This window comes from Phocoena sinus, chromosome 13, assembly GCF_008692025.1.
Source record: "Phocoena sinus isolate mPhoSin1 chromosome 13, mPhoSin1.pri, whole genome shotgun sequence".
Lineage (NCBI taxonomy): Eukaryota > Metazoa > Chordata > Mammalia > Artiodactyla > Phocoenidae > Phocoena > Phocoena sinus.
The window spans coordinates 38,404,074-38,428,172 of record NC_045775.1 but is presented as its reverse complement, the minus strand read 5'-3'; the positions used below and the strand labels follow the sequence as shown (position 1 = coordinate 38,428,172).

At 46.8% G+C, this 24,099-nt stretch overlaps 1 protein-coding gene across 1 annotated transcript; it reads left to right on the top strand.

Moving 5' to 3' along the window:
* The first annotated feature begins 12 nt into the window (after window positions 1–12).
* ATP6V1E2 (ATPase H+ transporting V1 subunit E2) lies at window positions 13–22,475 on the top strand. The gene is given in 7 exon segments (XM_032653248.1): window positions 13–156; window positions 1,045–1,120; window positions 11,629–11,931; window positions 14,249–15,962; window positions 19,819–20,272; window positions 20,275–20,319; window positions 20,321–22,475. Coding segments are annotated over 3 exon segments (636 nt in total). The 5' UTR covers window positions 13–156; window positions 1,045–1,120; window positions 11,629–11,931; window positions 14,249–15,962; window positions 19,819–19,966; the 3' UTR covers window positions 20,606–22,475.
* Window positions 22,476–24,099: the final 1,624 nt, after the last annotated feature.

The window sequence follows — 24,099 nt, the reverse complement described above, 5'->3', positions numbered from 1 at the left end:
CGCCCGCCCGCCCGCCTGCCGGCTCCCGCGCCCCGCGCCCCGCGCCCCGCCCGCGGACGCAGCTCGGCCCTGCCGGCTCACCCTAGCTTGACTCCCCGCGAGGGCTGTGGGGAGGGGGCGAGGAGGAGGAGCCGAGGAGGAGCGACGGGGAGGAAGGTGAGACTGGGGGAGGGGGCCGAGCGACCAGCGCTCGCGAGGAGGCGAGGGCTCCTCGCGAAAGTGTGCGCAACGCCCAGAAGCGTCCACAGGCTCCGATGCTGGGAGAAGACGTGGAGGCCTCTTGGGGAACCGCGACGACTCTTATGATGACGCAATAGTCATGAAAAATTATTCACGTATATTTAAACTCCACCCGGAAGGCAGGATCCATTCTGTCGGCCTCTAAGTGCACAACAGAACTAGAAATCGGGAAGGAAGAAAGGGCAAGAGAGTTAAAAAAATTTTTTTTAATTAAAAAAAAATTTTCACTCTCACGCACGGGGTGATGGGGGAGGGGTGGCGGTGGCCCCTGAGCTGGAAAGTAGGGACTCCTGGCTTACTGCTCCGTCCCGCCTCCCACCATCCCCACCACCCCATGCTGTTCACGGCAGAGCTTGAGTCATTTACTACGAAACTGGTGTCTAAGGGAGTTACAGCATCTTGAACCACTGACGCAACCCCGCACCAGCCAGAAAAGGGAGACTCTGCGGCTCTGGATGCCGCGGGTGTACCTTTGCTCCCCCTATAGGCGACATTCTCTGAGGCCCCTTTACAGTCCCAGTTTCCCTCGAAGGTGTTAGGTTGTGATCCCTGAGGAGTGATACACTCTAGAGCTCTAAGACGCGGCCTGTGATCCAGGCAACGACCCCTGTCCTCCTGCCTGGGCGATGCTTGCTTGGAAGCACCCGTCAGGCCAGGTCGCGTTCTCTCGCCAACGGTGCTGCTTCTAACTTTAGGCCCTGGGGCCGGGGGGTGGGGGTGGGGGAGAATACTCTGCGCGTAGACACCACACCCTCCCTCCCCTTGTTGACAGGAGATAAATCGCTTCCTTTCATCAATTCACAGGATCAGAAAATGCTGTGTTGAGAGGCACCGCAGAGGTCAACTGGACCACCTCCCTTAGATCTCCCTGAGGTTGCAGGTAAGCAAATTGAGACGCAGAGAGGTGAAGTGGTTATGTCAAAGGCTTCCAGCTAATTCCAGCGTTCAAGGACTTGGAACACACTTTGGGAAATGCTTAGTTATGTCCTCACGCCACACTTCCCAGGCCTCAACTCTCAAACCCCAAATCTGATTTCCATTGTCCTGCAAGACTTCCTGGTTTCTTGGAAGTTCCTTGTGGAGTCCCACTGGACGTCTCACCAGACCCCTCCATTTGGGTCTGAGTGTGGGTATTTACATTGCCAGCTGCTTTAGGTTATGCAGTGAATCTGGAAGATATTTTTTATGTGCTGAATGACAGGTTAAGGAAGGCAGTTCAGTGCCTTGAAGTCAGATCTTGGTTCAAGACTAGTCTCTGCCACTTCCTTCTAGAGGGGAGGAAAGGAGCACTTGCCCCCTTTGCCTACAGGCCTGCTTCTTCAGACAGCATTTGCTGGGACTGGGATTGTGAAAGGAGGGTCTATCAGGAGAGGTTAAGGAGCTTCCGGGTGCACTCAGCCTAGAGAGGGCATTTGGGTCTGGCTCTGACAGTACTTAGCAGTGTGACCTTGAGCATATGCCACTTCTGTTCTTGGGGCCTCTGCTTTCTCATCCATAAATGTGAGCTCATCCATAAGGGTGAGATCAGGGCTCACCTTTGAGAATGCTAGGGCTCTTCACAATGTGTCCTGAGAGATCCTGGCAAAAGCTTTGGGCCAGGGGAGAAGCAGTTGCTAGAGACATGGGGACGGCCTTTTTGAGGGATAATGAGGTCTGTCCCAGGACTGGAGGATGGAGGCTTCCCCCACTGAGGACTCCAGCTTCTCAGTTCTCATGCTGCTTTTCAGTGTGGCAGATATTTACCGGGGATCCAGAGAGCTGGAGGATTAGCTCTAGAACCTTGAAAAATGGAAGGGACTCCAGGTTCTGGATGCTTTGAGAGAAGCTCTGGGAATATCACAACACTCCAAGTGGGGAACTGCTGTCAGATGAATCATGCAGTGATGACTTCATTGATGACGGTGACCTCATCCCTTTGGCCCATAGAAAAGCCAAGACTGACTGCCAGGAGTACTTTGAGCTCTGGACTGATTCCACCAGTTGAATGTAGAGTAGGAGGGAGACGGGAGAATTATCCTGGATGCCCAGGTCAGCCCAATGATGGGTTAGCTGGAAGGACCAAACAGATCTCAACAAATAATCACTATGTAATGTGATCAGTGCTGTGATCGAGGATAAAGAACAGTCTTCGGCAAGTGCAGGGACGCTGTTAGTACCTAGCTCTAGATGTGCTGAGGAAGGATTTGCAGAAGGGTGTCATTGGCCTGGGGGTTAAGAGGCCAATAGGAGTAAGATAAGAATGCCTAGGAAAGACAGCCCTGCCCCCCAGCAAGAAGGAACAGCACACAACTTCTTGGGAATGGTGAGCCATGTAGGTGGACAGAATGCAGGATTAGTGGTGCAGGGGAGCTGGTTTGTATGTAATTGAGAACTGTGTGATGTTGCCAGGCCATGGGCCTCTGGAAGCCACGTTCAGGGCATGCAGGGCCCCAGCCGGGCATGCAGGGCTCCACCAGAACCTTGAAGAATGGAAGAGACTCACAGGATATTCGTGAGTTCCTATTTCTGGTTATCCCTGGGACCCTGTCGTACCTACTGGTCTTCAGTTAGTCACTTGATTTAACACGTCCCCCTTCCCTTTTTGCCTAGTGGGTGTGGGTTGGTTTTCTGTCACTGGTAACCAAGGGAATCTTTACTGTGTTAGTATTATCACTACAGTTGAGATAAGTGATGTGCAGCGAAATCAGAAATTTGCCCAAAGTCACGTAGCTGGTAAGTGGCAGAGCTAGCTTTCAAAATGATCAATCTTCTGAGCTCATGCTACTTCCCATGTTCCACATGAAGGAGGCATTAAAAGTTTTTCAGTGGGAGATGACAAGTTTAGAGCTGTCTTTTGAGAAGATCACTCTGGGAGTGGTGTTAGAACATGGATTTAGAGGGGACGAGAGTGAAGGCAGAGGAAGTGAGGAGAGAGGTCACAAAGGTCTGAACCAGGCATGGCTGTGTAGATGAAGAGGAGGCCATGGGTAGCAGGATATTTTAATTAATTAATTTTGGGCTGCATTGGGTCTTTGTTGCTGTGCGCGGGCTTTCTCTAGTTGCGGTGAGCGGGGGCTCCTCTTCGTTGTGGTGTGCGGGCTTGTCATTGCAGTGGCTTCTTTTGTTGCAGAGCATGGGCTCTAGGCACGTGGGCTTCAGTAGTTGTGGCACGTGGGCTCAGTAGTTGTGGCTCACAGGCTTAGTTGCTCCGTGGCATGTGAGATCTTCCAGGACCAGGGCTCGAACCCGTGTCCCCTGCATTGGCAGGTGGATTCTTAATTGCTGTGCCACCAGGGAAGTCCCTAGCAGGATATTTAGATGACCAAGTCCACAGGGCTTGGTAACACAGCATGGGGAAGGGCTAGGATACCTCTGAGGCGTTATCCATTGACGTATGATTCCATTGACGTATTCCTTCTCTCCATTCCTTTTTAATCTCCTCTGTTTTTATCCTCCTTATTTTAGTTTTCTTCCTTACTTTTAAAAACTTTCCCATCTCCTCTTGGTGCCTAACCATGAGACCAACTGCCTAAATCAAGCTGAGAGTAGATCTCTAGAAGGACATTAAGTTTCTGTCATTTTGTTTGTGTTCCCTCACATTCACCCCCAAAATGGAAAACTGGATTCCAGTGGATCATTTGGTGTCATGATGCTTTGGGTTGCAAGTAGTAGGAAAGTCAACCCAAACTGGCTTCAACGGCAAAGGGAGTATATGGACTTCTTTGACTGAAACATACAGAAGTAGCTCAAGCTTCGGGCATGGCTTGATCAAAACTCTGGATCTGTTTTTTTCTTCACTTCTCTCAGTTTTTCTCTTCTCTTTGGGCCAACTTCCTACTTAGGTTGCTTTCTCTCTTGAAAACAAAATGGTTGTACCAGGTCCAGGCATTAGCACCCATACACCACACTGCCCAGGAGGAGAAAGAGCTTCTCTTGACTCACTGATTGCACAAAGGTCTTGGACTTTCTCTGATCAGATTAGCTGAGTTCATCATGGTGGCCAGCAGAATGTCAGATGCTCGTTGCCTTAGGCCTGGGCTATTGGCCATCCCTGAAACCATCACTGTGACAAGGGATTGGGACTATCCTGATTAGGCCTATCAGGGCCCACCCCAAGGCCAGGATTTTAATCCCACTTAGATTCTATGGTTCCTGCACAGCGGGCGGCAGGCATCGCAGGCATCAGGGGGAATGTATGCTGGGGAGGCGACCAGCGATATCTAGTACATCTGGATTGTTGCCCACCAGTCAAAGTTTCTAGGCCTCCCCAAGCTATACTAGAAATAAAGAACTTTAGGAACATCAGATTTCAAGGGAAGAAGGAAGTGAGAAGGATCTAAGTCAAATCTATGATTTGTTTCAAATTTCAGTCAGTTGGTTTGTCAGGACATGAATCCATGCTTGGTGTGAATCCCTAATTCTTGGGTGATAGTAGGTACACTCTGCCCCCTTCAGATTTCCTTCTTAGAGTTACTGGTAAGGAGGTAAAGTGGTTATCATCCGTTTACCCCGTCCCCTCTGCTCTTCAGTTATGCTTCTTGTCTCCATCCATGCTTCTTTTCTCTCTGCAGACTGCAGACTCTTCATTCCCCAGGGCTCTCTTGCTTCCCAGACTCCACCTGTCCCACGATCATAGCATCATGCTATGTGCCATACCTATTCCTCTTATCCTTCCCACCACTAAAACCTCCCATCTGCATCCTTTTCTCTTAGGGCTCAGATGTAATATACATTGCACCTTTTTTTAGCTAAGGTACTAATGGCTTAAACACTGCAGCAATTTCTTAAAGGTCAATGGTTCCTAATGATCAGAATGACTAAAAAAATCCGATAAATCCGGCTCACTTGTTTTTCATTTCTAGTTATGTTTCTAGAATGCATCTAGATCTCTTTTTTCCAGTTCATTACACACCAGGAACTCAGAAGTACACCCCAGCCTCTGAGGATTTGGGCTCAAGCATCTTTAGTAATGTTTTCCGATCTTCATTTCTAGCTACCTTTTACTGCAGCCTAGGTCAGGAGACCAGTCGTTATACCTGATGGCATTGCCGCCATTGCTGAATCGTGAAAAGGACACTTCTTTAGAGGTTGCTGGTGCAGAATACTCATATGATCTGGGAGTGACCACCTCTTATAAGGTCCAAAGGAGGCTGGATCATAGATCCCTCTTCCAGAAATGAAATTAATGATTTTATGCCAGGCTTCAGTACTAAGAGTGCCAGAAAACCATCCGAGACTCATTTATGATTGTTCTTGCACAGTGGATGTTGTGGTCACTGAGTATTATAAGCACGTTTTGAATTTGGGAAATCTCCCACTTTGTAAGTCAGGTTGGGAAGAAAAGATCGCCCCTTATGGAAGCCGAAAGTTACAGACTCTTGCTTTCATTGTCAGACTCAGGAGCTAAAGTGACTAGAGTTAAATACAGGGCACGCTTTCTGGAGGTTGCAGCTGTAGTGTTGGGTACACAACTCAGTACTAAACACAGGAAGTGGCACACAGGGTGGGTGGTGGTGTTGGTTGTGGTGTGACTGAGTTCCTGGTGCAGAAGTGACTGCCGTACACGCTGACTGTCTAGAGTCTGGTGGCAGCGATGATACCAGAAGTGATTTTCTCATCAGAGCAGGTCCTGAGGCGTGTGTTGGGCGTGGTTCCTGGAAAGACAGTCTTGAGCAGCTGTACTAGCCTGCCCGCGGTCTTGTGCGCTGTGCATGATCCTTGGAGGTGCCTTTTCTGTTCAGTTGGCCCCTGACAGCTTCTGGTCCTTGCACCGCAGCCTCTTGAGAAGAGGTTGGAGGAGTGGATCGCTATACTGAATGTGCTTCATGCAGTGGGAGCAGAGATTCCCACTTCTACCAGACCAACCGCTGTCTTAGTCCATTCGGGCTGCTATAACAAAATGCCACACACTGGGTAGCTAATAAACAACAGAAATTTATTTTTCATAGTTCTGGGGGATGGAAATCCAGGATCAGGGTACCAACATGGCTGGGGAGGGCCCTCTTCTGGGTTGCAGACATGGCAGAGGGGCAAAGGGACTCTGTTGGGCCTCTTTTATAAGGGCGCTAATCCCACTCATGAGGGCTCTACCCTCATGACCTCCTCACCTCTCGAAGGCCCCTACTAAGACCATTACTTGGGGCATTAGGTTCCAACATACGAATTTTGCGGGGACACGTTCAACCTATATGCCTTCCTAATGTAAGCAATTCGAAACTTGCACAAAATATACGAAATCACTGTTTTCAGATATTGAACACAGCACAGGACTGTGATTTCTGAAAGAAAGGAACAAATGAGGCAAGCTCTACTACTAATTACCCTTTCTGCTGGAAGTACTTTCTGAACTGCAGCACGGTAAGGGGGAACCAAAGTTGACCATAGTGATCTTGCTGAGTCCAAGAGACAGCTGAGGAGACTTTTCAAGGCTGAGTACCAGATAGGGGGAAGTATCCTCTTGAGTCTGTTGCTGATACTGAGTTGCTCCTGCATAGAGTGAAACTCCACCATGGTAGGCAAAGAACTGCCAGGGAACATGAGCTGATTGGTTCCCAGGGCTCACACAGGGCTGGGGGATGTTTGAGTTTCAACCAGCCAATGTGAAGAGACCTATTGAATGTCCAAAGAAATCAGTAGAAACTCCAGAAGGGTTATGCGTTAGTAGAAGGGCTAAATTAGCCCTGAAGTAAAAGCAATTCTAGACCCCCAAGCCTCATATAGAACGAGTTTATCCACTATTATGATAACTGCTGAGCAAAACAAATTTCATCATTTTTTTAAGGACAACAACAAAATAAAGACATTAAACAACATAAATTTCAGAAGGTCAAGAGTCACTAGATATGTAAAGAATAGAGAACTGTAACCAGAAAAATCAATCAATAGAAACAAACCCAGAAATGACAGAGGTAATGGAATTGGCAGGCAAAGACTTAAAAAAGAATTAGAAATAAACCCAAAGACTTAAAGGAAAATGGGAACATGGGGAGGAAGGAAATGGAAGATATAAGAAGGAACCAAGGGCTTCCCTGGTGGCGCAGTGGTTAAGAATCTGCCTGCCAATGCAGGGGACACAAGAGAAGCCACCGCAGTGAGAAGCCCGCACAACCCAATGAAGTGTGGCCCTCGCTCACCGCAACTAGAGAAAGCCTGTGCACAGCAACGGAGACCCAATGCAGCCAAAAATAAATAAATAAATAAATAGTTTTAAAAAAGGAACCAAATCAAACTTCTAGAGTTTAAGAATACAATACCTGAAGTGAAAAATTCACTGACTGAGCTTAACAGCTGATTGGACACTGTAGAAGAAAGTACCTGTGACATTGAAGACATAGCAGTATCCAAACTAAAGAGAAAAAGGCTAATGGAATAAAACAAAACAAAAAACACCATAGGTGTATCCTAAACTCTGCATTCCTGAGACCTTCAGTTAAAGATAGGAATTTCCAGCAGATGTCATTGGGGCAGGACTAACAACAATAGTGAAATAATTTTTTTAAATTAATTTTTATTTTTGGCTGTGTTGGGTCTTCATTGCTGTGCGTGGGCTTATTAGGGTGGTTTCTCTTGTTGCGGAGCACAGGCTCTAGGTGCGTGGGCTTCGGTAGTTGTGGCATGCGGGCTCAGTAGTTGTGGCTTGTGGGCTCTAGAGTACAGGCTCAGTACTTGTGGCGCATGGGCTTAGTTGCTCCGTGGCATGTGGGATCTTTCCGGGCCAGAGCTCAAACCCATGTCCCCTGCATTGGCAGGTGGATTCTTAATCACTACACCACCAGGGAAGTCCCTGAAATAATTTTATGTTGGTTGGTAAATGCTTCCTACCCTGAACCCACCTCTACCCCCACCATGCTCCAGTCAACCTAGGCCTTTCCCTGGCTGCCTCTGACTTTCTCATTCAACATCTAAAGGGTAATGCCCCCAGCAGAGAAGGAGGCCTTCAAGACCCTGTTCCAGCAGAGGCAGGACTATTCTGGTTGGTTAGTCGTTAATTATGTCGAGTGTCATCCCTCAGTGGAGTGTAGGTTAGGATTGTGAGAGCCTTGCCTGGGACTTCAAATCACCTCTCTGAGTAGAATAGTCTCAACCAGAGGACACTGGGCAAATTCATTTAAATAATTTAGATTTAAAAAATTCTTATTGAGCTCTGTGTTGCAGGAGTGTGGGTGGGACAGGAGGAGGTGTCCCCCTTGTGGCCAGCCACTGCAGCACCTCTTCCATCTTCATATTCCTCTCTCCTCATCTGAAAGAGAGTTACAAATCCCTAGGGTTGTGACAGTCTGTACGGGAGACTCTTTCCTCACTACCCATCCATTCATCTGTGGGTCCAACAAATAATGCTTAATGCTACTGCTATGTACTAGACTCTGGGTGAAGTGTTAAGATGAGTGCAGAGGGGGTCAGGAATAGCACTTTTCCCAACCAGTTCATTGTGGAAGTCACTATGCATGGTGAGGGACAGAGTTGGGTGGATACACTCTCCTCCTTGCAAACCAGTACCTTCCCTGTGTCTGGGGTTGAGCTGTGTCTCTCAGCAGAGGTGAAGCCAGTCAGGACTATCACAGTGAGAGTTAAGTCAATACTGAAGGAGTGCTTGGCATCTGAATGCATCCCCTGATCCGGGGACGGGTACCAAACATTGCTCCTGATGTCCCTGAACTAGCAGAGCATCTGCTCTCGGGCCTGTCCCTGGCTCTGGCTCAGAGGCTGGAGGCTTGGCCGGCCAGCTCCCTCTGAAGGGCTTGTGTCCTGGGGCTCCTCGCCGACTTCAAACCCACCCTCTGGCCCCTGGAGGCTTTCTGGGCTGACTGCTGGCCCGCATCTACCACCCCACAGGCAGCTTGGGAGTGCAGTTCTGGGAAGGACAGGATGACTGGGGTAGTGTTTTGTGAATGATGACCTCTGATGTTCACCTAGCACTTTACAAAGCTTCTTCACTCCTCACATCGTCTGGCTTTCACAAAATTCCTCATTAACACCCTTTCTGTAAACAGATGAGGCTTTGTGTCTTTATCCAGATGGAATTCAGGCAGATTGTGAACCTTTATCCAGATCACCCGGCCTGTGAGTGACATCAGGACCGAAACTTTTACCTTTGATGCTCTGTCCAGCGCACTTCTCATGACACCAGCTATGGCCCGTGGGGGCATCCGAGCCAGAGAGAGGCCTCCTACTTCAGGGGAAGCCTGGTTCCCACCCTTGGTTACCATCCCCGTCCTGTGACCAACCAGCCCGTGGGACACACTCAATAGATATTAGCCATATAAGCTGCTTATACATCTTGTAGCCAGAATCTCAGACCACTCCCACCCACCCCCATCCCCACCTTAAAAGGGGCCTGTTTTGGGGGACGAATACTTTGATAAATCGATTGTGGGAGAACTTACAAGGGTCTGCTTGAGTAACGATGGTTGTTTTCTAAGGAGGGTGGATTCAATTAACATGAAGTCAGTGTTTTCCAAATATTTTGTATGGCAAATCACAGTAACCCATACATTTTCATTGTGAACCAGAATACGTATGTACGTATATATCATATATTTAACAAAGGTTTGACAGAACAACACTTAAACTTACTACCTGTAATGAACTCTGGGTTTTCTATTCCATTTGGCTTCACGGCCCACACTTTGCAAAACCCTGCTTTAGGGGCTCTGCTGAGTGGCTACCTGGCTGGCAGCTGGAGTTGAGTGCTCAGGACCACAAAGTTGTAAGAACTCCTACAACTAAACAACAAAGACAACCTGATTTTTTAAATGGGCAAAAGGCCTGAATAGACATTTCTCCAAAGAAAATGTGTAAATGCCCAATAAGCATGTGAAAAGATATTCAACATCACTAATCATTAGGAAAAGGCAAATCCAAACTGTAATGAGTACCACCTCACACCCATTAGGAAAGCTGTTATCAAAAAACCAGAGAGTAACAAACATTGGTGAGGATGTGAAGAAACTGGAACCCTTGTTGCATTGCTGGTGAGATTATAAGATGGTGCAGCCACTGGGGAAAATGGTGTGGCACCACTTCTAGGTAAGCATCCCAAAGAATTGAAAGCAGAGACTTGAACAGACATTTGTACACCCACATTCAGAGGAATGTTATTCACAATAGCCAAAAGGTGGAAGCAACCCGGATGTCCATTGATGACGGAACAAAATGTGATATGTACATACAATGGAATGTTTTTCAGCCTTATAAAGGAAGGAGATTCTGACAAGTGCTATGACATGGGTGAATCTTGAAGACATTGTGCTAAGCGAAATAAGTCAGTCACAAAGGACAAATATTAAATGATTCCACCTCTATGAGGTTCCTAGAATAATCAAATTCATAGACACAAAGTAGCATGGTGGTTGCCAGGGACTAGGGAGAGGAGGGAATGGGGGTTAGTGTTTGATGGGTACGAAGTTCTGGAGATGATTGGTGGTGTCTGTTGCACAACCGTGTGAATATATTTCATGCCACTGAACATTACTTAGTGGTTAAAATGATAAAAAGTTATGTATATTGTACCACAATAAGACAAAGAAAAAAGATAAATGGATTTTACTTTTTAAATGGGATTTCCGGCCTCTCTAAAAGATCTTGTGCCCAAGTGCCCATTTCCAAAAGGCAGCAGAAGCCTGGGCCCTTTAGGCAGGGATGAAACAGAAGGGCCTTTTTTTTGCAGGTGGGGGGAACCACCACTGAAAACCTTTAGCTATGCAACTTTGTGGCAAATTGCTCTTGGGGGGAACTTGATTCCTTTGAAGTAACCTTCCTGCAGATGTTTGAAAAGGAGAAATCAAGTTGTGAATTCTTTTTTTTATATATAAATTTGTTTATTTTATTTATTTTTGGCTGCGTTGGGTGTTTGTCGCTGCGCGCGGCCTTTCTCTAGTTGTGGCGAGCGGGGGCTACTCTTCATTGCAGTGCGCCAGCTTCTCACTGCAGTGGCCTCTTGTTGCGGAGCACGGGCTCTGGGCGCGCGGGCTTCAGTAGTTGCGGCACACGGGCTCAGTAATTGTGGCTCGCGGGCTCTAGAGCGCAAGCTCAGTAGTTGTGATGCACGGGCTTAGTTGCTCCGCGGCATGTGGGATCTTCCTGGACCAGGGATCAAACCCATGTCCCCTGCATTGGCAGGTGGATTGTTAACCACTGCGCCACCAGGGAAGCCCTAAATTGTGAATTCTTAATGTAAATTATTTGGGGAGAAATGTTTCTGACCCTGCCTGGTTCTCTCCTTTATATTACCTGCCTGGCTGTAGTGGGCATTAGCTTTCTCCAGCCCCAACCAAAGCCTGCTTTGCCACTGGGATGGAGTTCTTAGATTAAAACTGTATGTGGCCCCTTAGTTATCAGCAGTTGAAGCAGAGAGAAAGCTTTGTGGACACTTCTCTGATTTCCGCTCTGGGTGTCTCCTTTTACTTTCAGACCAAATGAACTCTCTGGCTGCTGCTTTGTCTCCCCACAGCTGGCTCCGGAGGGAGCAGGGTGCATCACACCCGCTTTCCCACATCTTCACGCTGAGCTGAGCTGCTCAGCCCTGTGGGTGGAGCTGCAGCAGGTGCTGCCAGGGCCAGTCCCTGAGTCATCAAACTTGCCGGCTCTTGTACCACATCTCCTTCCATCTCGTGTTCACGTCCAAGCCCTCATCCATGCAGTCTCGACCCGGCATTTACTTACAGCCAGGCTCTCCTGCCTCCACCATCACCAGGCTAATCTTTCTAAACCCAGGTATGGCCAAGTTACATCCCTACTGAGAAGCCTTTGATAGGGCTCCTTAGCCTAATGTCCCAGCTCTCAGTCTGACATTTCACACCTTCCCCAGTTGAACTCCGTCTTTCTAGACATCACTCACTCCCACTGCCACTGCAGGCCTGTCTGCTGCCACACCAATCTGTTCTCTGCACTCAGACCTCCTACACATTCCCAGCACGGTGTCTCTGCCCACAGTGTTCTCCCTGTCTAGACAATCTCACTCTCTCTTCCTGCTTCTCAGAATTGTTTGTTCTTCAGTGCCCATCTGTACTTCTCCCTCCCAGCTTGACCCCTTGCTCAGAGGACGACTCCTTCAGCTGAAGCCTGTGGCCACACAGCCTGTGTGCTCTCCTGGCTTTTATCCCATCCATGTTGGGTGCAGGTACCTTTCCATATTTCTGAACCAAAGTCCTCTCTGGAAACCCCAAGGCATTGCTTCGAGTCAGGTATCCATCACAGCTTGATCGATTCTTGCCTATTTGGATAAATCCTCCTTCACGAATACTGTCTACTGGCTAACCTTTTCCAGGTGACCTGCCTCCAGTTAAAACGTGTGGTCACTAATGGTGTGTCCCAAACCACCCACTACATGGTCTACCTGGTTGCAGAGCAGTTCATTATAAAACAGCCCATGGTGAGCTGGGGAGGGGCTTTTAGGGATTGGACCCCTTCATTTGCTTAGCTTTCTTGGAACTGCTGATTCCTTACAGATCACACTGTAGTATGATTTCCTGTTTACCTGTACATCTCCCTCATGACGTCGTAGGCTTGGGAGGTGGGCTGGTGTCTGCTTGTTCTCTATCTCCAGTGCCTACACAGTGCCTGGCACATGGTAGATGTTCAACAAATATTTCTTGAAAGACAGAAAAGGGAATGCCCCCTTCCCACATATTTATTTATTTATTTATAAATTATTTATTTATTTGGTTGCGGCAGGTGCGCTCCTTAGTTGTGATTCTCAGGCTCCTTATTTGTGGCATGTGTGCTCCTTAGTTGTGGCATGTGTGTTCCTTAGTTGAGGCCGGTGGGCTCCTTAGTTGTGGCTCATGGGCTCGTTAGTTGCAGCTTGCTGGCTCCTTAGTTGTGGCACGTGGGCTCCTTAGTTGCAGTAGGTGGGCTACTTAGTTGCGGCTCGCCAGCTCCTTAGTCGTGGCATGAGAACTCTTAGTTGCGGCATGCATGTGGGATCTAGTTCCCTGACCAGGGATCAAACCCCGGCCTCCTGCATTGGGAGCATGGAGTCTTAACCACTGCTCCATCAGGGAAGTTCCCCTTCCCACATGTTTAGAATTTAAATTTAGTATTCTAAATTTCCTCGCCCACTTCCTGGGCCCTGCAAGTTGCCCCATGCTCCAAGCTCTGGAAAGCCCCTTCCCTTCCTCACGCTGTAATCTCTAAGTGTCTAGAGGCCCTGGTTTGGTGCTGCTTCTCTTTCAGCCAGGGTTACGGAGCCCACACCCAGACACATCCACCCTCAGACTTGCTTACAAATCCCAGCTAGAATGAGGAACAGTTGCTTCAGGGTCTGGGCGGGGCTTCAGGGTGACAGACACATTTTGCCCGCCAAGCACGCCTGCCACCCCTTCCTCCCTCTAATGGTGATGAGGATTCCCCAAGGTGCACACCGGATCACACAGGTGAGGCCAGGGAAGAGAGATTTCCAAGCCCACACTTTCTCTAAGAATGCCTCTTATGCCTACAAATACAAAATCATCAGTTTTGAAATGTCTTCTTCCCTAAGGTCATAAGAAGGGGTTTCTGGGGATGCTGGCAATGTCCTGCTGCTTGACCCGGGTGCTGGTTACAGGATATTTGCCTCATAATAATTCATTAAGCCATACACTTTTCTGATGTGTGTTACATTTCACAGTAAAAAAGAAAGTACCCCCCCCCCCAGCCTCAGGGGCTTAATCCAATCAATTCATGTTTACCCAGTGCCTGGCGGCATCCAGCCCCTGCTAGAGAAAGAGATTCTTGTCCTCAAGGAATTTCCTGGAGGAAGGAAGGTAACTAGAGCATCAGAAGACTCCGAATCCAGCTCTGAATTATATCTGGAAAATAGGCCATGCTGTCATTTTGAGGAGGAGTCCAGAGGTCAAGGAGGTAGTGGGGCTCAAACTGGGCTGAAGATGTAGGTGGGATTTAGGTAAGTGGAGAGAAGCAGAGGAAGGCATTGTAGCTGAGAGAACTGTATGATCAAGAGCTGTTAGGTAAGACTGAGCCTGATGTGTCTGGGGGGCAGTGAAGAAACCCTAGTACTGAATAGTTGTTTTTGTTTTTGTTTTGTTTGCAGTACGCGGGCCTCTCCCTCTCACGCAGGCTCAGCGGCCGTGGCTCATGGGCCCAGCCACTCAGCGGCATGTGGGGTCTTCCCGGACCGGGACACGAACCCGTGTCCCCTGCATCGGCAGGCGGACTCTCAACCACTGCGCTACCAGGGAAGCCCAGTACCGAATAGTTTATGGGAGTAAGGCTGTCTTGGAGAGCTCTAGATCTGCCCCCAGCCCCAAACATGGGCAGGGTGGACGCCACTTACAGTGCAAGCCTGCTTATCTGAATGGAGAATCCTGTGCCCTTGTGCAAGAGCCGACACGTGTGTTTCACATTTCTTAGTTCGTTTTGTTGTTTTGTTCAAGCCACAGGCTCAAGTGGGCTCATAATCCCCATCCCAGACAGACTGGAAGTTACATCTGCCAGACACATTACTCGGGCACCCGAGTTCATGCAGAGACACTTACTTGTTTAATTCCTGACTTTTAGCCCTGCCCCACCCTGCAGCTGCCTTCAAGTCCCAGCACTGATAGACTGAGTAGAAGTGGGAGTCAGAGGAAGTATGAGAACTCAGGACTGCAGATTCAGAGACTGTGACAGGCTGTGGGATGACTCTACCCCAGCCTCAGCCCAAGAGCCCTGGAATTCCAGGACTTTACCTACCATCACCAAGGATATGGCTGGCCACCTGAGACCATGGGGGAATGTGCCGTGAAGTGCCGGGAGGTTCCCAAACTCCATGCAGGGCTACTAATTTTAATATAAGGAAGCAAGACTAGGACGTGTTTCTACTTATTTTAGGGAGGGGAAATCAAATCAGTCATAAGTACTCTGTACACACAAAGGGTGACTGTGATGAGGCTTAAAGCGGAGGAGAAGAGCTAGTAATAATATAATGCTGATAATGACCGTAACTACCAAGCGTGAAGGTTAACTGTGCTTAGCAGTATATGCTGAACATTCACTTCTTTCATTTAAGCCTCTCAATAATCCTATGATGTGCACGCTATTATTATTTCCATTTTACGGATGGAGAAACTGAGGCTTCAAGGCATGAGCTGCTTTCCCAAAGTCATACAAATGTTAAGTGCAGAAGTAGGATCTGAATTCCAGCAGTCTTACTCCAGCAACCGTACTGTGGAAGCCGGCGATGCCTCCTTAAGCCCTGTCTGGGCTTGGAGAGGATGTCCTCCCCGTGGGACCAGAGTGTGCCAGCCCCTGTGGCTGGCGTGGCATTCTGAAAGACTGTCTGGCAAGTCTTGCTTGCTCTGGCTTCTCACTAAAACAACCTTTGGATTTGGCTTCCCAGGCAACTCACATACAGGAAAAGAGGGCCATGACCTGCCAACATGACAGCTGTATTTTTCACTAGTAACTTAATAAACTGGCTGCCTGGGTTCACATACGTACCTGTTTCTGACAGCTTGGTTAAGGTGAGCCCACCCCAGAGCTGAGGCCCACCATGTGCCAACTTAATTGAGATTCTGGGCATGCAAGCGTAGCCCCCAGCTGAGGCCTCTGTGCCAAGGAAATTCCTCTTGGCCTCCTTTTGGCTGGTTTGGCCCGCCTTCCCCAGTGACAGTCTGGCTCTTTGGATTCAAGCTGCCTGGTCAAACTGTGAGGGTCTGCAGAAAGAAGGAAGCAACAGTGCCAGGTTCCAGTGCGTGTTCCAAGTTCCACATTCTGCCTACAGACGCCTGGTGCCAGAGCAAAGGCTGGCCCTTGGCAGTGGACTGGTAAGGATTTGTCTGGTACATTTTTTCCTTTACACACTTAACCTGGGACTTCCTGCATCTCTTACTCTCTCTGCTTTCATTCATGGTGGCTTCCAAAGCTGGTGATTAGCAGGGTTACCCAGAGAGCCCTTTTTAAAAAATATTTAATGGACTTGTCTTATTTAGGAGCAGAGAATGTTTTGCTCTGTTTACAAAAGTGCAGTTTAAGAAAAATTACATCCTAAAATAGTGGGGAATGGGTGGGCTAAATCATTTTCTTTTTAACTTCCAATGACAGTTTGTAAGGTTGAACCCGAAGTCTTGGTCTTTGTCAGAAACACGGGGTTGTTTTTCCACCAAGCTTGGTGAATGGTGCATCTTTCTGGGACAGCATTCTTTTTTTTTCTTTTTTTTTGCGGTACGCGGGCCTCTCACTGTTGTGGCCTCTGCCGTTGCGGAGCACAGGCTCCGGATGCGCAGGCTCAGCGGCCATGGCTCACATGGCTCATATCTGAACTACTATGTTCAGATTTTCTATTTCTGCATGGTTCAGCCTTGGTAGGTAGTATGTTTCTAGGAATTTATCCATTTCTTTTAGGTTTTCCAATTTGTTGGTATATGGTTGTTCAGAGTAGTCTCTTACAATGCTTTTTATTTCTGTGGCATCAGTATAATGATTTTATATATTTGAGTCTTCTTTTTTTCTTAGTCTAGCTAAAGGTTGTCAGTTTTATCTTTTCAAAAGCTAACTCTTAGTTTCATTGATTCTTTTCCATTTTTCTATTTCATTTATTTCTTCCCTAATTTTTATTATTTCCTTCCTTCTGCTAATTTTGGGGTTAGTTTTTCTTTTCCTAGTTCCTTAATGTATAAAGTTAAGTTGTATATTTGAAATCTTTCTTTTTAGACGTAGGCTTTTACAGCTATAAACTTTTCTTACTACCACTTTTGCTGCGTCCCAAGTTTTGGTATGTGTATTTCATTTTTGTTTGTCTCAAGATATTTTCTAATTTCCCTTTAGATATCTTCTTTGGTCCATTGGTTGTTCAATAGAGTGTTGTTTAATTTCTACATATTTGTGTTTTCCATTTTTCCTTCTGCTACTGATTTCTAGCTTAATTCCATTGTGGTTAGAAAAGATACTTGGTATGATTTCAGTCTTCTTAAGTTTGTTAAGGCTTTGTTTGTGACCTAACATGTAATCCATGCTGGAGAGTGTTAAAACTGTGCTTGAAAAAAATGTGTGTTTTGCTGCTGGTGGTGGAATATTTTGCTGTGTCGTCTGTTAGGTCTATTTGATCTATATCATTGTTAAAGTCCTGTGTTTCCTTATTGATCTTCTCTCTGGATAGTTTATTCATTATTGGAGGTGAGATATTGACATCTCTTAATATTACTGTGTTCCTGACTATTACTCCCTTCAGTTCTGTTAATGTTTACTTTATATATTTGGGTACTCTGATGTTGGGTGCATATATATCTATAGTTACTATATCTTCTTAGTGAATTGACCTTTTTATCATTATAAAATGTCCTTCTTTTACTCTTATGACAGTTTTTGACTTAAAATATATTTTATATAAGTATGGCCACTCCTGCTCTCTTTTGGTTACCATTAGCACAGAATATCTTTCTCCATCCTTTCACTTTCAGCCTATGTGTGTTCTTAAACCTAAAGTGAGTCTCCTGGAGACAGCATATAATTGGATCTTGTTTTGTTTTTAATTTATTCAGCCACTCTATAGCTTTTGATTAGGGAGTTTAATTTACATTTAAAATAGTTACTTATAAAGAAGGATGTGCTATTGTCATTTTGTTCATTGTTTTCTGTCTGCTTTGTAGCTTTTTTTGCCCCTCTCTTGATGTCTTTGTGTTTCACTGATTTGTTTTAGTGACATGATTTGATTCCTTTCTCATTTTTGTTTGTGAATCTGGGTGTCTGTTTCCTTCCTCAGACTTGGGGAGTTTGGAGCCATTATTTCGTCAAATAAGATTTCTGCTCCTTTCTTTCTGTCTCTTCACCTTCTGGGGCTCCTATATTACATATGTTAATCCACTTGATGGTGTTCTATATGTCTCTTAGGCTTTCTTCACTTTAAAAAAATTTGCTTCTCCAACAATAATAGATAATTTCAAATGGCCTGTCCTCGAGTTTGCTGTTTATTTCTTCTCCGTAATCAAGTCTGTTGTTGAACACCTCTAGTGAATTTTTCAATTCAGTTATTGTATTCTTTAGCTCCAAATTTTCTGTTCGGTTCTTTTTAATATTTTCTATCTCTTTATTGCTAGTCTTATTTTTTTCATATATCATTTTCCTGGGCTCATTAAGCATCCCAGTGAGTCTTTTTTTTTTCTTTTCTATTATGGTTTATTACAGGATATTGAATATAGTTTCCTGCGCTATACAATAGGACTGTATTGTTTATCCATTCTATATATAATAGTTTGCATCTGCTAGTCCCAAACTCCCAATCCAACCCTCCCCCACACTCCCTACCCCTTGGCAACACAAGACTGTTCTCTATGTCTGAGTCTGTTTCTTTTTTGTAGATAAGTTCATTTGTGTCATATTTTATATTCCACATATAAGTGATATCGTATGGCATTTGTCTTTCTCTTTCTGACTTACTTCGTTTAGTGCAGTAATCTCTAAGTCCATCCATGTAGCTGCAAATGGCATTATTTCATTCTTTTTATGACCAAGTAATATTCCGTTGTATATATATACCACATCTTCTTTATCCATTCATCTGTCAATGGACATTTAGGTTGTTTCCATGTCTTGGCTATTGTAAATAGTGCTGCTATGAACATAGGGGTGCATGTATCTTTTCAAATTATAGTTTTGTTTGGATATATGCCCAGGAGTGGGGTTGCTGAATCATATGGCAACTCTATTTTTAATTTTTTTTTTTTTTTTTTTTTTTTGCGGTACCTGGGCCTGTCACTGTTGTGGCCTCTCCCATTGCGGAGCACAGGCTCGGGACGCGCAGGCTCAGTGGCCATGGCTCATGGGCCCAGCCGTTCCGCGGCATGTGGGATCTTCCCGGACCAGGGCACGAACCCGTGTCCCCTGCATCGGCAGGCAGACTCTCAACCACTGCGCCACCAGGGAAGCCCTATTTTTAATTTGTTGAGGAACCTCCATACTGTTCTCCATAGTGAGTACACCAATTTACATTCCCACCAACAGTATAAGAGGGTCCAGGGAGTCTTTTTAAGATATGGATTCCCAGACCCTACTGGCAGAAATACTCATTCAGTAGTCTGGAGTGGGGCCTGGAAAGCTGTATTTCTGAAAGGTCCCCTGGTGATTCATATGTACATCTAGGTTTGGAAACCACTTCCAGTTAAAAGACTACCTTCAACCCCTCCCACCTTGCAGTTCTCTCCAGGATGTCACCATCTGCCTATGAGTTTTCTGTCTCTTTGAATCAGTTGAGGCTCTAAAAATCTTTTTGCTTCAAGGCAACCTTCCTGGATTTTGCTTCAAGGCAACCTTCCTGTTTAACCACAAGTTTCTTTTGACTCTCCCCAGCCCTCTCCAACCCAAAATGTGCCTACATTTTTGTATTAATTTGGCATTTCCATTCTCTCCACTTGCTATCTGTGATTGAGCCATTGCTGACTAGAAGTCTTCCTGAGGTCTGCCCTAATCATCTCATTATTATTTGATGACAAAAAGGTGGTGAGTGTAGTAGAAATGGAACTCTGAGAACCCAGGTTTGGGTCTCTGTTCTACTAGGGTATGACCTTGGACAGGTTGCTTTCCCTCTCTGGGCTTCAGTTTCCTCCAAGTGATTCATGAATAGATGGTCTCCATGATCCTTCCCTTTGGACTCTGACTATATCCTTCCTCCCCTCATGCATTCCACAGCTCAGAACGTGGAACTCTGGAGACACTCCTGAAACTCTGCCCTAAGTCAAAGGAACCAGAGAGTCCACCAGTTCTCCCTCCACCTCCCTTTCCAGGAGCAGCCACGGCCCTGAGTGATGTCAATGTGCAGAAGCAGATTAAGTAGGTGATGGCTTTCATTGAGCAGGAAGCCAGTGAGAAGGCCGAAGAAATAGACGCCAAGGCTGAGGAAGAGTTCAACCTTGAGAGAGGATGCCTTGTGCAAACCCAACGACTGAAGATTATGGCGTATTATGAGAAGAAAGAGAAGCAGATAGAGCAGCAGAAGAAAAGCCAGATGTCTACCATGAGGAATCAGGCAAGGCTGAAAGTCCCGAGAGCCCGAAACGACCTCATCTCAGAATTGCTGAATGATGCAAAGCCGAGACTCAGCAGGATCGGGGCAGACCCAGTATTTTACCAGGGGCTGCTGGATATAAACTAGTGCTTCAGGGTCTGCTCCGACTGCTGGAGCCTGTGGTGGATTGTACGCCGCAGGCCACAGGACCTCCTCCTGGTGGAGGCTGCAGTGCAAAAAGCCATCCCTCAATACACGACAGTCTCCCACAAACGTGTGGAAGTCCAAGTTGACAGAGGCGTGCAACTGGCTACAGATGCGGCTGGAGGTGTGGAGGTCTACAGTGGTGATCAGAGAATAATGGTCTCCAATACTCTGGAGAGTCGACTGGATCTCTTATCCTGGCAAAAGATGCCAGAAATACGAAAGGCCTTGTTTGGAGCCAGTGCCAGCAGGAAGTTCTTTATATGAGCCTCTGGGAAGTGAAGCTCGTGTTGAATTTCTAAGCTATAAAAGCATGAGTTATTAGGACAAAGGAAGCCAGTAATACCTCCTCCTCTTTTTTGCTCTGGTATTAGCCTGTCTTCATGAAATACCCTTTGACTAGCTAAAGGCATTACGCTTTGGAATAAAGCCTGACTTAGTGCTTAGCAACCTATTTCCAATTTATCTACACATATTACAGCCTCTTGTCAGTTCTACAGTCTGTGTTGAAGGGAGTAGAGACATCTGCTCTTTAGCTCGTCCTCAAACTGAGATGTGAATGGTATTCTTGACCTATGGGTCTGGGTGTTCTAAAGCTCTTTAATATGTATGTGAAGTTTGTTTTTCTTCTTCTGTCTCAGCTTCTTGTTCTTACGTTATTTAATAAGGTCTAGAACTCTTTTTCATGTGTAGAGGGTCAACTTCATGGGTGTATGGTGAGTGCAGTCACACAGAGCTCCATGTCAGAAGAGCCCGGCACTTGGGGTCTAATGCTTTACAGCCACTGTCTGGAAATTCTTAATTTTATATTTGCATGTGCCCTTTATAAGTGAAGTCCAGTGGGACTTCGGAGCATGTGTCAGGGACTTGGACCTTGGCTCACACGTAGTACTGATTCCCAAAGCCTACCCATCTCCCTGGGTTGGGTTCTTGACCACCCACTTCCCAGCGCCCTGGTGCTCCAAGACCCTGCCTTCCCTTCCCTCAACTAGTGCTCATTGCTGCCCTCTGCCCAGTGTGCATGCAGGGAGGGTCTGTATGCTCCGTAGAATCTTAGGGCTGGGCATAATGGTGGCCATCTCTGCTCAGCTTGGCAGCTCCATGGCACATTCAGCAGGTGACTTGGTGAGCTTGGGTCTCTCACCCACCAGATACTGGGCACATCTCAGTGTGGAGGTTTAAAGACCCTGGGGTTCACCTGTCTCCTGTGGATTGGATCAGCCAGCCTGTTGGAATGGGAGATGCCTGGCTCGGCTTTCCTGACCCCAGCCTCGGTACAACGCATAGATCTGGGGACTGGTGGGAAGGAGGACCCAGCAGTTGTCAAGGTTGCTGGGCCTGAGTCTCGGGGAGGGATCTTCAGGAGCTTATAAGGATCTGCACTTGCCCTGTGAAGTATCCTGTACCTGATGGAGTTCTCCATTAGACAGCTCGGTGTCTGGAGGCGACTTGGGCTCATCTCTTGTGACCAGCTGGGTGCATCTTCTGGGAGAAGCCAAGAAATACAGTCATTGTGGTGATTCTCTATATGGGCATTGCACAATATAAAGATAAATGATAAAATTCATGCTAAGGATTTTATATTGTAATTTTTATTTACTTAGACATTAAATAGCAAATAAACACCATGACAAGCCAAAAGAGAGACTGCAGAAGAAAAGAAAAAGCTTTATAAGTATTTTAGTACCTTTAACTGTACTTTTTGAACAAAGGGTTCCACAGTTTCATTTTACACTGGGCCCCATAAATTATGTAGCTGGTTCTGCATGTGTATGATTTATGTATTAAAGTAGAAGTTTTTTGAAGAAAATAACCCCCAGGCAACTCTGCCAAGGGCAAAGGTTGGCTTGTGTGGTCAGGAATTTATAAGGAACAGAAATCCCATGAAGCTCAAATACAGAGTAGGAGGCAGGTTATTAGTAAACAGGGGTGTCTCACAGGAGCTCGGGACAGGAATCTGTCATGGTCTCAGGGGAGGGCTGGAACTGGGCATCAGAAAGCTTTCTGAAGTCCTCTAGATGGCTAGTTCATTTTCTTTTTTAAGCAGTGACTTTTTCTACTGTCCATTTTATTTTTTTATTATAATTATTTTTTAAACGTAAGGACTGATACTCTTATTTTTTTATCATTTTTTTTGGCTGCATTGGGTCTTTGTTGCTGCGTGTGGGCTTTCTCTAGTTGCAGCGAGTGGGGGCTCCTCTTCTTTGTGGTGTGCAGGCTTCTCACTGCAGTGGCTTCTCTTAGTGTGGAGCACGGGTTCTAGGTGCACGGGCTTCAGAAGTTGCAGCACGTGGGCTCAGTAGTTGTGGCACACAGGCCCTATAGCACGTGGGCTTCAGTAGTTGTGGCATGTGGGCTCCGGAGTTGCGGCACATGGACTTAGTTGCTCCGCAGCATGTGGGATCTTCACGGACCAGGGATTGAACCCGTGTCCCCTGCATTGGCAGGTGGATTCTTGCACCACCAGTGAAGTCCTCTACTGTCCATTTTAAATGGTGGAGTTTGCATGGTCCCCAGAGTTTACATGTTGTAGTTCCAGAAACAAATTTGCTTTTCTTGGAGTTATTTCCTCTTTTCTTAGAAGGAATCCATTTGGCTCAATTCAGATTAGATGTCCACCTACAGTCCAGTTGGTGTCTGGGGCAGTTCTTAGAGAAAAGGGGGTCTTTGTCAGCTGGACAGACTCCTTAAAGGGTGTCTTCTTTGTGGGCCCTTTTGAGTTGTGAATTGACTCATTCATTGAAAAATTTCTGAATGCCAGCAATGAGCTAGGTGCTGTGCTAGCTCCTGGGCTGCAAAGAATACCATCTGGTCCTGTCCTCTGACTAATTATAGACGCATACACAGATGATAACATGGTGATGTTACAACGTGGAAGTGCTGTATTCAGCGTACTGTGGAAATACAGTAGCAGGTAGAGAGGTTCACAGAATGCTCCGGGATGTTGGCAGTTGAGCTGGGGAAAGAACTTCAGGCAGAGGTAGGGGATGGGGTGGGGAGAGCATATGCAAAGGCCCTGAGGTGTGAAAAAGCAAGTTGTGTTTGAGGACCTGTGTGTAGTTCAGCGTGATGGAGTGTGAAGGGCGAAGGGAAGTGACATGGATGAGGCTGGAAAGATGGACAAAGCCTGATTATGTGTGCTTCCTGCCCTGCTCAGGAATTAGATGAAATCTGGTGTGTGTGTGGGGGTGGGGTGTAGGTGATGCAGGGTCATTGAAGGACTTTATTTATTTTTAAGTTTTTTGGCCGCACCTCACAGCATGCGGGATCTTAGTTCCCCAGCCAGGGATCGAACCCACACCCCCTGCACTGGAAGCACGGAGTCTTAACCACTGGACCGCCGGGGAAGTCCCTGAGAACTGGACTTTTAAAAGATTATTCCAGTGGCACTGTATGTGGAGGACACATTGGAGGGAGGGAGAGACTGCAGGCCAGAGCCCAGTTGGGGAACTTTTTATCAGCCCAGGTGGGAGATGACAGTCTCCCCAGCTTTTTGGTGAGGTAGGTCAAATTCTCTGATACACAGGCCGGAGGAGATCAGAATCAGTGACCCGTGTCCTATCCGCTGCCACCTCCCTGCCTTCCACCTCAATAAATCCTTTCACTTGTCCAGGGCTTGAGGCTTTCCATCACAGTTTCACACCATCTTACAAGCCCCCCTGGACTCCCCCTCAGAGCCCCCCCCTTTCTCTCCCAGCCATCATTCCAGGCCCAGCAAAGCATTCCCTTCCCACTTGCCTGAGCCCCCAGCCACCTCCCAT